This window comes from Morus notabilis, unplaced genomic scaffold (assembly GCF_000414095.1).
Source record: "Morus notabilis unplaced genomic scaffold, ASM41409v2 Scaffold749, whole genome shotgun sequence".
Taxonomy (NCBI): Eukaryota; Viridiplantae; Streptophyta; class Magnoliopsida; order Rosales; family Moraceae; genus Morus; species Morus notabilis.
In genome coordinates, this window is record NW_010362318.1 from 21,054 (window position 1) to 36,966 (window position 15,913).

Consider the following 15,913-nt stretch of genomic DNA (forward strand, 5'->3'; position numbering starts at 1 on the left):
GCAGACGCCGGCTGGATGAGCGACGGTGGGCGTTCTCCTGCGTCTTCTTCGGCTGGAGAAGAGAGAGAAGAAAAAAAAAACTGAAATCCGTTTTCAGAAAACGAAAACGTGAAAATGAAAACGTATTTTTTTCGTTTTCAGTTTTTCACAAAAAGACAAAAACGTTTTTGTTTTTGTTTTCTAACACAAACTTCGCCAAACGCGTTTTTCATTTCTGTTTTCAATTTTTTGCTTCGAAAAACGTGAAAAATGAAAACAAAAACGGTAACAAACAGGCCCTAAGTTTCTTACTTCCAGTAATTTCGACACGAATTCTAGAGTTGTGTCTCATTGTAACGGCATTGTCTGTTGCTATTGTTAGAAAATACGTCATCGAATGTGCAACGAAATTTTAAAAATTTAAATTAATGTCAAAATCAATTAAGAATATATTTATGATACTATATAACATAAATACTAAATATCTAAATCATACCTTTATAGATTTAAAAAGCAGTAAGTCTGTCAGATCAAAGCGTTTTAAATAACAACCGGAAGAGCTTCAACTAACAGGTCTTCTTTGCTATTCTTGTTTTCACGATCGGAGTGCGGGTAGACATACGTCGTTCAATCTCCTCTTGGTATTCTTGAACTCCTTCTAACCACAAGAGAGTCAAAGGAAAAATCGTTCTTGAGAATTAAATAATTTTTCCTCTCAGGAATCTTTTTTCAATAGCTCCCAAAAAGTCTCTCAAGTGATCTAATGAATAATGTGATTTAATGGCCTATTTATAGTGTTTAGGAAGTTATATTTCCGTAACAATTAGGTTTCTCAAAGTTTATATCGCTAACAAAGTCGATTTCGCCACGTCAGCATGTGCTACACGTTACAACTGGTCGACCGGTGACAGAGATGTTATAACTCACCAGTCGACCTGTCCTTCATGAATCGGTCGACTGTCTGAACTAGCGAAACTTGTTTTCCTAGTTTTTTCAACACGAGAAACTTGCACAGAGCCTCAATTTTGATTCAAGCAACCCAATAGAGAAGTTGACTGATCAAAACAGTCATATACTAGTCTTCTTATATTAAATAACTCTTAAAACAATAATTCAACCAATTTATCTAGAATTAATTTATTAATTAATTCACCTAATAAATCACTTATGATTTAATTAACCAATCTCATATTAACTTTGAACATGTTTTGCGGAAATAACACAAGTTACCAATATGTAGTAAATACACTATATCATTACAGGAAATTATGGGAGCTAGCAAAGGGACCCGATGGACATATATAAATCAAGCTCCTATAATCACAACGCTACTTGTAAACCAATAAGTCCGTCTCATGATTATAAAACTCTAGCGCTACTCCACTAAAAGTTTAGAGTTGCAATCTCGATTTATATAGCGCATTTACAAAGCTCTTAATAGCTCTCGTCCATGACTCAATATATTAGTGTACCATCCACATAGGATATTCATAATTGACTTGAGGTCAAGTTCCGTTTTACATTCTTGATTACATTTATCTTATATTTCATTACCACACCATCGGAAAACTACTATTTGTACCATTACAAATAGTAAACCATTAGATAACAGGAGTAGTTTAATGACCGAGCGCTCGTATTTTTCAATCCACAGATAATTCATAAGAGGATATCATTGACTCTTTGTAGGAGCTATGAATTCCACTATCTATAAATAACGAATCTACGCATACACGAGTCATACCCCCAATGTACCGGTAAGCGTATCTTTACATAATGTTAGGATGTCTCCCTTTGGTACATCAAAAGATACAAGTCAAGCATACGGGTTCATTATCCATCTCAAGATTAAGATGACAACATATAATTCGTCAAAAGTGAATTGTTTTATTTAAACGGAATTATTAATTAAAACAATTCAACTTTGGTCCGACCTAATATAGATTTCACCATTAGAAATTATATCAATGTCTCTACCCATAGAGTCCCACATCCGACGACCAAGACAAGCCGTCTCCGTTAGGAAGTAGACAACATAACAATCTTAATATGAATAAAGCGCCCAACTTTATTCTCTCGATTGTGGATCATATGATTTAGACTATCATCTTTAGATTCTCATCTTCCGCATGTTCTTCTTATTACATGCATGACCTAAAAATTTAGAATGACAATCTCAGACTTTCAGTTTGCTTATCATACATTCAACTAATATGAACATAAAGAAGACAATACATAGATATATGAAATAAATAAATCTTTATTAATAGTCAAAATGTCTCAAAGAACATCGTTACATTTATTCCTAAGAGCGTAAACGTTAACAGCTATGACTCTGACTCCCATTGTAAGGACATTATAGCCCCGTTCACTTCACCTATTCGAGTTTAGAATTTGAGTTTTGCTACAATAAAAAGTTCTCAGAAACAGTCACATCTAACTTTTTGCTACAGTAAAAAACTCTCACATAAAATCTCAACTCGAATTACAAACTTAAGTCAGCGAAGTGAACGGGCCCTATAACTCTATTAAATCCAGCACTCAGGGAATGGCAGATTGTTCCTGATGCAGACTTTGGTGATGGCTATAGAATACGGGGAGTGGGGTTTGACTACGACTCCAGAGCTAATGGTTATAAAGTTGTTACCATCAAGTCTGAAGATCCACTCGATCCTTGGTGTATAGCCTTAGTACCAACTCTTGGAAAGAAATTGAGTTGAATGTTGAAGTTTATTGCTTTTTGATGAATGAATACCAAGTCGTGTATTGTAATGGAGTTTGTTATTGGTACTATCAGGACGTTATGTGCTATATAGTTTCTTTTGATTTTAGTGTTGAGGTATTTGGAAACATACCATACCCAAATAAAGCTCCAAGTTTAAGAGAAACAGGTGATGATGAACCACTTGAAAAATCATCGAAGATTGCAGTTTGGAACGATTCCATCGCTTTGTTTTTCTATCTTGAATTGGATCCCTTGCTCATTGATATGTGGGTAATGGATTCCTGTTCAAGTGGTGTTGAAGGTTCCTGTCCTTGGACTAGACATCTAACCATTGGACCCCTTGTGGGAATTAACAAACCAACACTGTTTTGGGCTAATGATGTGCTCTTCATGGAAAACAAAGATCTTGAAATTGTCTCCTACTACCTTCGTACCAAAAAGCTCGCTGCTCGCTCCATTTGTAAGGAACTGTTTAGCAATCGTGTTGTTATCTGTGAGAAGAGTTTGGTTTCGGTGCTCCAAAGAAGAGCAGAAAAGCTCAGAAGATGCAGTTTGTCGGTTTGTCGATGGGTTAATGAGACAAGGAAGGCCAAACATGTAAAACACTATTTCGTCTTCCAAGTAGTAACACTTTTCTTTACTTTCGTCCCTTTTCTTTATTATTATTATTTTTTATTTTGAAAGTTATGAAAGTATTTTATTACACTTGAATACATACAGGGTGAGATGGAACAGAGACAAACTAAACAGACACAAGCTTCTACTTCGACTGCAGGATCATTTGAGTCACTGCCGCACATGGTGACTGATGAGGAGCTTGTAAACTGCAAGCGTGGGTTGCGTCAAAGTCGCAGGAAAGGAGTGCGCCTAATGCTTGAGAAAAGCATCGAAACATCTACTTCTCACTCATCCCCCGCAACTTATCCTCCGCAACAGGAATCAATTCCTCCTTTCACGCAACAGTGGATGAATCTACTGGCTGAGTTCAAAAAGCAGATAGCCATTTAACAGAAGCTAACGGTCGAGCACCAGAAGCTAATGGTCAATTACCGGACACTGGAGGCCGCTGTCTTACAATGTCGATTGCTTGGGATTGATATTCCTGTGCCTCCTCCGTTGTTTCCTCCTCTTCCACCACTCACGCATCCAACACCGCCTATCGAGGACGAGGAGGATGATGACGAAAACATCAATTCAGGAGACTAGTTTCTTTATGTTTTCGTATTGGTTTTTTATTTTTTTTTATTTTTATAGATATATTTTTTTTTTGCTTCCTGAACTGAACTTTGACACTTTCGCTTTGCCCCGCAAATTTCAAAAATTGGCTTGCACATCTCGTGAACGTTAAAACCTTGTCAATATTGCTTCTTTCATCTGTTGGCGTAAAATTGTGCTGCTGTGGCCGTAACTTAAGTGGCATTTAGGGGCAGGAATGTAAATTCGCTACAAATGTTGTTGACCATATCTCTTTGAGTTTTTCAAAAAAAAAAAAAAAAAAAAAAAAAAAAAAAAAAAAAAACAAAAAAAAATTATAAAAAAAAAAAAAAAAAAAGAATAACAATAAAAAACCTAGAAAAAATATTACGCCCATCTTTATATCTTCATCTATTCCTTTGTCTAATAGGCTTCAGAGCTGGCTTTCTTCACCTGATTCCTTCTCATAAGTTATATCAGAGCAACACTCAAGGTTGTTTATATTTCAGAGTTTATCAATTGTCTCTGTGTACAAATACTAGATCTTGTCATCCTTGATGGGCACATGAGGGTGTCTATATAAACACACACACACACACATATATTGCTCTGGATTCTGGTGATCATATGATCGGTTGAAGGAGTCTAACAGAAAGACATCCTTAAAAACCATTAATGAGCACTATGCTCATTACCCAGCAATATCCTTTTTACAGAATGCTATTTCGATTTACATACTAAGAGAACTAAATTTCTATAATTTGTACTGAAAATTTGGACATCAGTGGCCGAAACGTTGCACAGTTTTGAGTAATTTGAAAACCCAAACTGAATTGCATTGATTTTGGTGGGATAAAATTTGTGGAAAATTAAACATATTAAGAGACGATCACAATCTCCATATTGTTTTTTAATCAGAGATAATCTCCAAGTTAGATGACCTGTTTTCGGTTATAGTTTGGTAGAATGAATAACCCGGAATTTGTTGCCAAGCACCTTTGCAATACTAAGAAAAAGTTGTTTGGACTGCCAAAATACAGTTTGGAAGGAACTTATTTGCTCACGGTGGCGAGTTCCGATTCTTGGAGCCCATATGACCACATTCCTTGCGTTACTGAAGATCTCAAGTTTCTTACTTCTCGACATTCTCTTAAGGGCCATTCGGTTCGCTAATTCGAGTTGAGATGTGGTGTTGTGTGAGACATTTTTACTGTAATAAAAAAGTTAGATGTGATTGTTTCTGAGAGCTTTTTACTGTAGCAAAACTCGAATTCTAAACTCGAATCAGCGAAAAGAACGGGGCCGCACTTAGAGACTGTTTCTGAGAGCTTATAATAGAATTATTTTTGCTGAGTTTTCTAAAGTGGACTGGTGTCTCATTGCAATGGCATCATCGGTTGCTATGACTATGACTGCCATACCATCATACTTCCATTGAAACCCGCACTTAGGACCTATTTTGTTTTATATATTTAAACTCAAATCATTCATTTTGATACAGTATATTTCTTACACAAAAAATTTAAATTTCAAATGTCAAAATAAAAAATTATGATTATGATTTGAGTATATCTTATAAACGAGCACTTAAGAATTGAAGATTATTCCTTATGCAGATTTGGTGATGGCTATGAAATACATGGAGTAGGATTTGGCTACGACTCCCGAGCTAATGGTTATAAAGTTGTTAATGATCATTATTCTTGTTGGGCGGTATAAATTTAGTATCTATTATTTTTGAACTATTAAATTAGAAATTAAACTTTTATGAACTAAGCTACTTATATATGTAAGTACACATATGGTCTAGGCATTTAAATTCATTTTTATAGATTAAAAAAAAGAAAAAAAAACAACTAAACATTGTAAAAAATTATGCTTATTTTCCCAAAACTGTTGATCTAAACGTGAGGCTATAAAAAAAAAAAAAGAAAATGTAATGTTGTTAACTAATTACTAAAGAATATAAAATATAATAGTTATTTGAAATCACTAGTTGGTGTAAAGTCTTGAGGCTTATAATATGCAAGAGTTGCAGGAAGACACACACAAATACAAATGCAAGAAAAAAATGGGTTATTAAAAATATTGTATTTCTAAAAAAAATAATAAAAGAACTTTTAGAAATGAACCCAATTCTATTAGTTGGATTAAGAGAAATAGAACTATATGAATTGAGTGAAAGTAAAAAGGAAAAAAATTTATAATTGATAACGAGCTAATTCATGAACTGTCTATTAACATTCAATCTACAAATTGAACAACTTTTTCATTAACAAAAAAAATACAATAATAGAACAAACACAACCATAAATCAAATACAAAAAATTTCAAAAAGACAACAAAAAAGAACTTATAAGTCCACATATAAATATTAGAGGTACAAATGTAGATACATAGTTAATAAAAGCTAATAAAATGACAATTACCATAGCACTAGCACAATTGCACAAGTTTCTAAAAAGTAATACTCAAACAAATTAAATTTGAAATTTAAATCATAAAATATTAAACTAAGCAAAAGAGTCAACATTTAACATTTAAACTCTCATAAAAAAAAGTATAAATACATATATAATAAGCGGATGAGGCAGTTTGAAATTGCTTACAATTTTATAAACTGCAACTGTCCGTTTATGAGTGCAAGATGGTAACTGCGTTGCCCAAAAATAGGCAGATATTGACATGGACCCGCTATGGGCGGGCAGCGCGGGGCGGATTGAACGGTTATTAATTCGAGTTGAGATGTGGTGTTGTGTGAGACCTTTTTACTGTAGTAAAAAAGTTAGATGTGATTGTTTCTGAGAGCTTTTTACTGTAGCAAAACTCGAATTCTAAACTCGAATCAGCGAAAAGAACGGGGCCGCACTTAGAGACTGTTTCTGAGAGCTTATAATAGAATTATTTTTGCTGAGTTTTCTAAAGTGGACTGGTGTCTCATTGCAATGGCATCATCGGTTGCTATGACTATGACTGCCATACCATCATACTTCCATTGAAACCCGCACTTAGGGCCTATTTTGTTTTATATATTTAAACTCAAATCATTCATTTGATACAGTGTTTTTTTCATACAAAAAATTTAAATTTTAAATGTCAGAATAAAAAATTATAATTTAAGTATATCTTATAAACGAGCACTTAAGAATTGAAGATTATTCCTTATGCAGATTTTGGTGATGGCTATGAAATACATGGAGTAGGATTTGGCTACGACTCCCGAGCTAATGGTTATAAAGTTGTTAATGATCATTATTCTTGGGCAGTATGAATTTAGTATCTATTATTTTTGAACTATTAAATTAGGAATTAAACTTTTATGAACTAAGCTACTTATATATGTAAGTACACATATGGTCTAGGCATTTAAATTCATTTTTATAGATTAAAAAAAAAAGAAAAAAAACAACAACTAAACATTGTAAAAAATTATGCTTATTTTCCCAAAACTGTTGATCTAAACGTGAGGCTATAAAAAAAATGAATATGTAATGTTGTTAACTAATTACTAAAGAATATAAAATATAATAGTTATTTGAAATCACTAGTTGGTGTAAAGTCTTGAGGCTTATAATATGCAAGAGTTGCAGGAAGACACACACAAATACAAATGCAAGAAAAAAATGGGTTATTAAAAATATTGTATTTCTAAAAAAAATAATAAAAGTAAAAGAACTAAAGAACCCAATTCTATTAGTTGGATTAAGAGAAATAGAACTATATGAATTGAGTGAAAGCAAAAAAGGAAAAAAATTTATAATTGATAACGAGCTAATTCATGAACTGTCTATTAACATTCAATCTATAAATTGGACAACTTTTTCATTAACAAAAAAAAAAATACAATAATAGAACAAACACAACCATAAATCAAATACAAAAATTTTCAAAAGACAACAAAAAAGGATTTATAAGTCCACATATAAATATTAGAGGTACAAATGTAGATACATAGTTAATGAAAGCTAATAAAATGACAATTACCATAGCACTAGCACAATTGCACAAGTTTCTAAAAAGTAATACTCAAACAAATTAAATTTGAAATTTAAATCATAAAATATTAAACTAAGCAAAAGAGTCAACATTTAACATATAAACTCTCATAAAAAAAAGTATAAATACATATATAATAAGCGGATGGGGCGGTTTGAAGCCGCTTACAATTTTATAAACTGCAATTGTCTGTTTATGAGTGCAAGATGGTAACTGCGTTGCCCAAAAATAGGCATATTTTGACATGGACCCGCTATGGGCGGGCAGCGCGGGGCGGATTGAACGGTTAGAGCGGTTTGCGGTTTTTTTTATGCACCCTTAGTTGTGAGGAGGTAAATTGTTAAAATTGGAAGTTGAGCAGGGTAAGTTATAATAGAATTATAAGTTTAGGGACAAATGTGCAAATTTGTTTTTTTTTTTTTTTTTTAAAAGACACCCGGCAAAATTTAAAATCAGAAGACACTTGGCGGTCACAGTGAAAGGTTCTGTTAAGACCTGGTAGACCCTGACGCACTCAATCCTTGCAAGTCTCACAGACACTTAGAAAGAGAGAGAGGGGGAAAAAAAAAATGAACCGCTGAACCGCTCCGGTTTTGTTTCCTTTCCTCAAGGCTCCGGCTTTGAGCGCATCTCTAATAACGAACTGAGGGGATTAGGGGCGTCTCAAAAACCGACGGAACGGAATTTCATCGCTTCATTTTCATGGAAATCTTAAGCTAAAGAAAAAGGTAATTTGTGAAACCATTTTTTATTCTCAATTTACTACCGATTTATATACACACACACACACACACATTCAAATTTGTTGAAGAATTTATTTGTCCTCCGAGCAATTTCAAAAACCCCACTTTCATTTTCTTATCTGCCCATTAACGCGTTTGTTCCGGAAAGTTGTTTATGGTGGTTCTATTTCTTAAAACTTTTGCGTATAGTTCTGGTTTTGATTTTAACAAATATCAGAGGAATAATGGGTTATGTTAATATCGCAGTTAGAGCAACTCAGTAGAAAGGGCCTTTCAATTTCTACATTTAAAAAAAAAAAAAAAAACGCAGTAGTTTTTTATGCCTTAGATTTGAACACCCTTTATGGATTTATGGGTTTTAAACCAAAATTTGTTCAATTTTGGAATACCATTTTAGCTAAATGTTGGTTTATTTGCACAGACGACTTGTGTCAAATTTGTGTTCCTATTAGAAGTAGAAATGGCTAGGTTTTCTGATATGCCAGAGGAGGTGTTGGAGGAAATTATGTCGTGGCTGCCTTCTGAGTCTTTGAAACGATTCAAGTGCATTTGCAAGTCATGGTACTTTTACATCAACGCTCTCATGAATAACCCGACATTTGTGGCTAAGCACCTTTGCAATACCAAGAAAAAGTTGTTTTCCCATCCCTTCTTGCATTTTAGGAAACTTTGGACCATAAGTTGCCCCGAAGTGTGAGAAGACAGTTTTGAAGGAAATTATTTCCTCACTTTTGCAAGATCCGATTCTTGCAGCGTTAATGACCACATTCCTTGTATTATTGAAGATCTCAAGTTTCTTAATTCCAGTTGTTTTGACATGCTTTCTAGACTGGTGTCTTGTAATGGCGTCATCTGTTGTTATCACCGTGACTACCATAATACGAAGGACATTATATTTCTATTGAATCCAGCACTCAGGGAATTGAAGATTGTTCCTGATGCAGAATTTGGTGATGGCTATGAAATACAGGGAGTGGGATTTGGCTATGATTCCAGAGCTAATGATTATAAAGTTGTCAACATCAAGTCTGAAGATCAAGATGATCCTTATCCTTACAAGGCTGAGGTATATAGTCTAAGGACCAACTCGTGGGAAGAAATTGAGTTGAATGTCGATATTTTTTTCTTTTTGATGTTTGAATACCAAGTTGTGTATTGTAATGGACTTTGTTATTGGTATTAAACACGGGGTGCAATATACTTTCTTTTTATTTTAGTGATGAGGTATTTGGAAGCATACCTATCCCAGATCAAGCCCCAAGATTAATAGAACCAGATGAACCACTTGAAAATATGTCGAAGATTACAGTTTGGAACAAATCCATCGCTTTGTTTTTCTGTCTTGAATTGGATCCCTTACTCATTGATATGTGGGTAATGGATGCCTGTTCAAGTGGTGTTGAAGGTTCTTGCTCTAGGACTAAACATCTAACCATCGGACCCCTTGTGGGAATTAACAAACCAGTACTATTTTGGTGGTTATAAGAAAACGTACTTAGAAAGGATTTTGGAAGAATTCAATTAATTGATTAATATTGCTACAGTAATGGACTAAACATCTAACCATCGGACCCCTTGTGGGAATTAACAAACCGCACTATTTTGGTGCTAATGAAGTGCTTTTCATGGAAAACAAAGATCTTGAAATTGTCTCTTACTACCTTCCTGCCAATGAACTTGACGATCATTCCATATGCATGGAACAGTTTAGCAATCATGTCGTTGTCTGTGAGAAGAGTTTGGTTTCGGTCAAAGAAAAGAACAGAAAAGCTCAAAATGCATGTAAAACACCATTACATCTTCTTTAGGAGTTACTTTTCTTTACTATCTTCCTTTTTCTTGAATATATTTCGTTATAGTTGACTTTATTCTGTAGGATGAGCTAGTGACTGATGAGGAGATTGTAAAGGACGTGGTCGGGTCAGGTCGTGGCCACATGAAAGAAGTGGGTCTGATGATCAAGAAAAGCGTCGACCCTTCTACTTCTAGCTCATCAACTCCAACTTATCCTCCGCAGCAGCAATCAAGTCCTCTTGACATGCAACAAAAGATGAATGAGATGTTCAATGACCAAATGCAGATGGTCACTGCTTTACGGCGTCATTTTCCTGGGATTGATATTCCTATGCCTCAAGCATCACAGATGCTTTCTCCGCCATCAAATCCTATTGACATTCAACAGTGGATAAATCAGATGTTCGATTACAACATATAGCTAGTTACTGTCTTGCATCGTCTCTTTCCCAGGGTTGGTATTCCTACGCTTTCGTGGCCATCGATGCTTCAAGCATCAGCTACCGAGGATGAGGATGACGAGGACAACGTCATTGCAGGAGAACAGTTTTTTCTCTCTGTTTTGGTAGAGTTTAGTATTATTGTTGTTGTTATCTTTTACTACTCCTCACAATTCAAAGTGCTCAAACACTTGCGACTCTGAAAAGGAAGTAATGCAAGTCTTCGGGATCTGCATTTTTCTTTCCTTTTTTTTTATAGTTGATTTTTGTTTCAGATTTGTTGAGTTTTGTGAGATTAGTGGGTTTCAATTCGTTTGTTTTCATCCTTAAACTGGGTTCTTCTAGTTTGTTTTTTGTTTTTAATATATTTTGATTTCATTCTAAGTTCATTTAAAGCTGTGGCATGTAGTGAACGATGACAAAATTGAACATTACACTTCTATTCTATATTGAGTAATTATATTTGCACTCTTAAAATTTATAGATACCCCAATAATTAATAGGATTTTCTCTAGTAGGCTATCCTACCAGCAAGACTAATTTTCTAACTTTGGTTCTGGTCAAAATCAAATCAGGTTAAAAAAATATACATAATAAATAATTTTTGATGTAAATCTGACGGTTGAAAAAAATAGAACTATCGATAATTTTATTTTTTTGGTCCTACAAGAGAAACTTCATAATTAATACCATGTTAATAAAGATTTGAAAAATCTATCTTTTTATAGATATTATGAAATCTAATTTAACCCTTTTATACCCCATTCTCATTAATTTAATCTTGATTTGATTTATAAAATAAAATAATCTGTTTGCAAATTTTTAAAATACATAACATGAATTACATAACTGAATTTACAAACAAAAATAACTAATCAAAGTGGGAGCATAGGAATTGCATTACAGGACAAACTATCATTCATGCAATTTTCGTTGAACATTGCATAAATCTGGTGACAAACACTCACTCACTTATGTAATATACATATAATTGAAACCTCCATTAAAATTTTGAAAAAGTTTGATGGAGAACAATTTTAGGTTCATGAAATCAAAATAGCGTTAATTAAAGACGTGGGTGTATGCATTTTCATTTTCTTGGAAAGAATAATATTCATAATATTGATATTTATATATAGGATTAATTACAAAAATTATCTCTGAATTATACCTCTTGTAACACTTTGTCCTTAATCTTTAAAACGTATCATTCGTTTTCCTTGAATAATAAAATATTAACAAAAATACTCTCCCCGTTACAAATTTTAACAGTTTTTAACACGTAACACATAAATATCAATTGTTGTTAAGCAATTTAAAACACAATTACTCTTTTATCCACGCACCTCAATTTTTTAGTCTAATATATATATATATATTAAAACACGTTCATTAAATTTTTAACTTATATTCAACTAATGATTGATGTTTCGTGATTAAAAGTCTAAATTTAAATTAGTTTTAAATTCAAATTAAATTTTAAATTATAGAGTTATTAAAATACTCATAAAATAACTAATTAAATATCAATATATATGAGACTTTTTTGTTAACATTTCATTATTTAAGGGGAATGAACGTTACATTTTAAAGATCAACATGCAAAATGTTAAAAGTAATGTAATTTGGGGAGAATTTTTATAATTAATCCTTATAAATATTATGAGGTATCTTAGTGGGTTTTAATGTAATTTTAGTACAAGGTAAAATTATAATAAATGTAAATTATTATTTGGTGGGGATTTTCCTGATATTCTTAGAAGTATATTTGATATGATTAGAGGCATCTTTGTCTTTTCACATTATTGTTTCATCCACAATGTGTATAAAGGAACGAAATTAATAAATTCCTAACGTTGAAGGATTTCTTTATATTCCCTCGAAAGGAAAAAAAAAAAGGATATCTCTATATTTTCTGAAAAGATAAAGATAAATTGCAAAAACGAAAAAATAAATTAAAAGGTATAAATTGCATTATCATACCCTCTACTGTTCACTTTGTATATGATGAAACCATACTTTTAAATTTGGCAAAATGTACTATGAAATTTTAAATCATTTGCACATAAAACACGAAGTCAAATATCATCATTTTTCAAATCATATCACGTGCAAATCTCACGACCTTAATAGGTAATTTGACAATATCATTAGTTATTGAACTTCAATTGCAACTGATTTTAAAATTTAAAATTCATTTTACTAAAATTAGATTTTAAACTAAATGAACCATTTACGCGGTAAATAATTAATTTACAACATAAACTGCTATTTACTTTTAAATAATTTTAAAATATATTATTTATTTCATTTAATCTCATAAATATGGTATTTACTTTTAGCATGAAAAACACACTCAAGAAAAGGATTTCATAAATTTTATAATTCTATCATTAAAAAAAAGCTTTATAAACTTTTTAACTTATATTCAATTAATATCATATTTTTCATAATTAAAAGTTTAAAATTAAATTAGTTTATATTGAAATTAAATTTTAAACTCAAGAGTTATTAAAATACCTCAAATTATGTATCACAAACTAATTACAGATCAATTTCTATTAAAAACCTGACGTGAGGGGTCGGGTTTTTTTGTTAAAGTTTTATTGGTCACAAAAAAATAGTGTTACGTTTTAAAGATTGAGAGACATTAGTCTCGTTCATTTGATCAATTTGAGTTTTCAGTTTTAGGTTTTTACAGTTAAAATATTTAAAAAATTATCATATCTAATTTTTTCTGTTACAGTTAAAAATTCTTAAAAAAATATCACATTTCAACTCGAATTGAAAATTTTAATCTATAAAATAAACAAAATCAAAATGTTACAAGAATATAACTGAGAGAAAATTTTTGTAACATTCAAATTTGAAATAAGAAGACACTTGACGGTCTAAATTGAAAGCATTTACAAAGACCCGGACCCGGTAGATCGTAACCCATTTGATTCCTGCGTGTCTCACACAAATAAAACTAAAAAGAAATAAAAACAGAATACTGTGGCTCTTGTTCCTCAGGACTCCCTCTTTGAGCTTTCTCTGATAACAAAGTGGATTTATGGCGTCTCAAGAAACGAAACGGAGTTTGATCGCTTCATTTTCACGGAAATCTGCAGCTAAAAGGGGTAATATCTGAAACCATTCATCGATTTTCAATTTACTAGCAATTTCTTTAGAGTTGTTTCAAGTTTCAAATTTGTAGAAGCTTGTTTTTGTCATCTGATAAAATTTCTAAAAAAAAAAAAAGAAAAAACCCACTTTCATTTTTGCTTTTTTTTTTTTTTTTTTTAAAACTCTCCATTGTTATCTGCCTGGTCTATGCTCTTAAAACTTCTGCCGTTAGGTTTTGATTTTAACAAATAGAAGAGGAATAACGGGTTATGTTAACATCGCATCTAGAACAATTAAGGTTCTTTTGAATTTCTGGGTTTTCTTTTGGGGAGTTGGTTTTAGAAGTGGATTTTGTTGCCTTTCGCTCGATCCCTTTATGGGTTTCAGGGTTAAACCGAAATTTGGTCAATTTTGAAATGCAATTTTGGCTTAATGTTGGTTTCTTTGCTCAGACAATTTGTGTCAAATTTTTGTTCCTATTAGAAGCAGAAATGGCTAGATTTTCTGATTTTCCAGAGGAGGTGTCGGAGGAAATTATCGCATCATTCATTTCACCGATTCAAGTTTTGCTATAGTAAAAAACTCTCCGAAACAGTGATATCTAGCTTTTTTATTACGATAAAAAGTTCTCACATAACGTCACATCTCAATTCGAAAATTAGAATTAAAAACTCAAATCAGCGAACTAAATGGGCCCTATGTCGTGGCTGCCTCCCGAGTCTTTGTTACGATTCAAAATTGTAACGTCCCAATTTTTTTAGGGTTCAAAATTTTAAAGGAGCTTAAGGTCTAAATTGTAAGGTTTTGGGGGCAAGATTGTAAGAATTCTTATCTTTAGAGCTAAAATGCAAAAATTGAAAAATAAAGGGGACAAATTACAATTTTGGAAAGAAAAAAAAAAGAGGGCCAGTTGCCCTTTCACGTGGCATGACTGCAGCTTCAACCAAGCCACCAAATTTTCTCCCTTAGACACGTTAGGAGCAAAGCATTTGAAAAAAAATTTTTCATTTCACTTTATTCTCTATTTCTTTCTCTATCTCGTTCTCTCACACTCTCTTTCTTATCTCTCTCTGTCCGACCCTCTCTCTTTCTTTCTCTCAACAAATGCCTTAATCAAGATGATAAAGAGAGGGCTTTTGTGCAATTTCCCTTGAGTAATCCAAACCTAAGGAGATTATTTAAAGGTTTTGTGCTTTTCTTCAAGATTTGAAAAGTTTGAGGTAGGTTTTTTCCCCTTTAGTTGTCTGATCCGAAAATATTATGTTTCCTTAATGTTTTTCCTTTGATTCGTGATTTGGTGATGGTGTCTTCATCTTGAGATTTTAGTATGTTGGCTGAGTCTAAATCTTTAACTTCATTCCTCAAGGTTGAGTCAAAGTTGTTGGAAACTGTGTTCTCTCTTGAGGTTTTTGAGTTGGAACATGTGAGAAGCATAAACTAGACATTTTAAGCTTTGTATAGCCACAAGAATCACCTTAAACTGATAGCGATAGCTCAAGTTATGCATTTTTAAAGTTAAGCATGATTTCTGGAAATTCTGCAGAAAAACAGCCACGTTTTGATCTGGTATAATGTGTTTTTGAAGGCCTTAACAGACCTGAAACTAAGCATGTGATAGCTCTTTAAAAAGACCTAGATGTTTACTTCGATTAAGCACTGATTTTGAATTTTTTGAGGCTATATAGAATATTTTATGAATATTCTCATAATGGTCGCCAAAGCTGCATTTTTTAGGAATAAACCACCGTTACTACCATTTAGAACATGTTATTAGTAACGTGTGGGAGTTGAAATCACGTCATATGTAGTTTTGTAGCCTGAGTTGTGCGTATTATAAGTTTCATGTAGAAACTTTTTAAAAGCTATCAAAATCATGAACATCAGAATTTTAATTTCTTGAAAACTGTTTTCAAGACACTTAGAGAGCTCAGATT

The 15,913-nt window shown here is 32.6% G+C and overlaps 1 protein-coding gene across 3 annotated transcripts in view; it reads left to right on the forward strand.

Annotated features, from left to right (window-relative positions):
* LOC21386598 overlaps positions 1-4,170 on the forward strand; it is a 5,454-nt gene extending 1,284 nt beyond the window's left edge. For 2 of the 3 annotated variants that reach the window (XR_002902510.1, XR_002902509.1), the window contains one exon: positions 3,425-4,170. Coding sequence is in view for 1 of the 3 variants with exons in the window: in XM_024167898.1 (XP_024023666.1) it covers positions 2,723-3,301; positions 3,425-3,712 (867 nt within the window). In the remaining 2 variants the exon portion in view is untranslated. Of the gene's footprint in view, positions 1-2,534; positions 3,302-3,424 lie in introns of all 3 variants that reach the window. The other variant, XM_024167898.1, reaches the window with a different exon arrangement.
* The last annotated feature ends 11,743 nt before the right edge of the window (positions 4,171-15,913 follow it).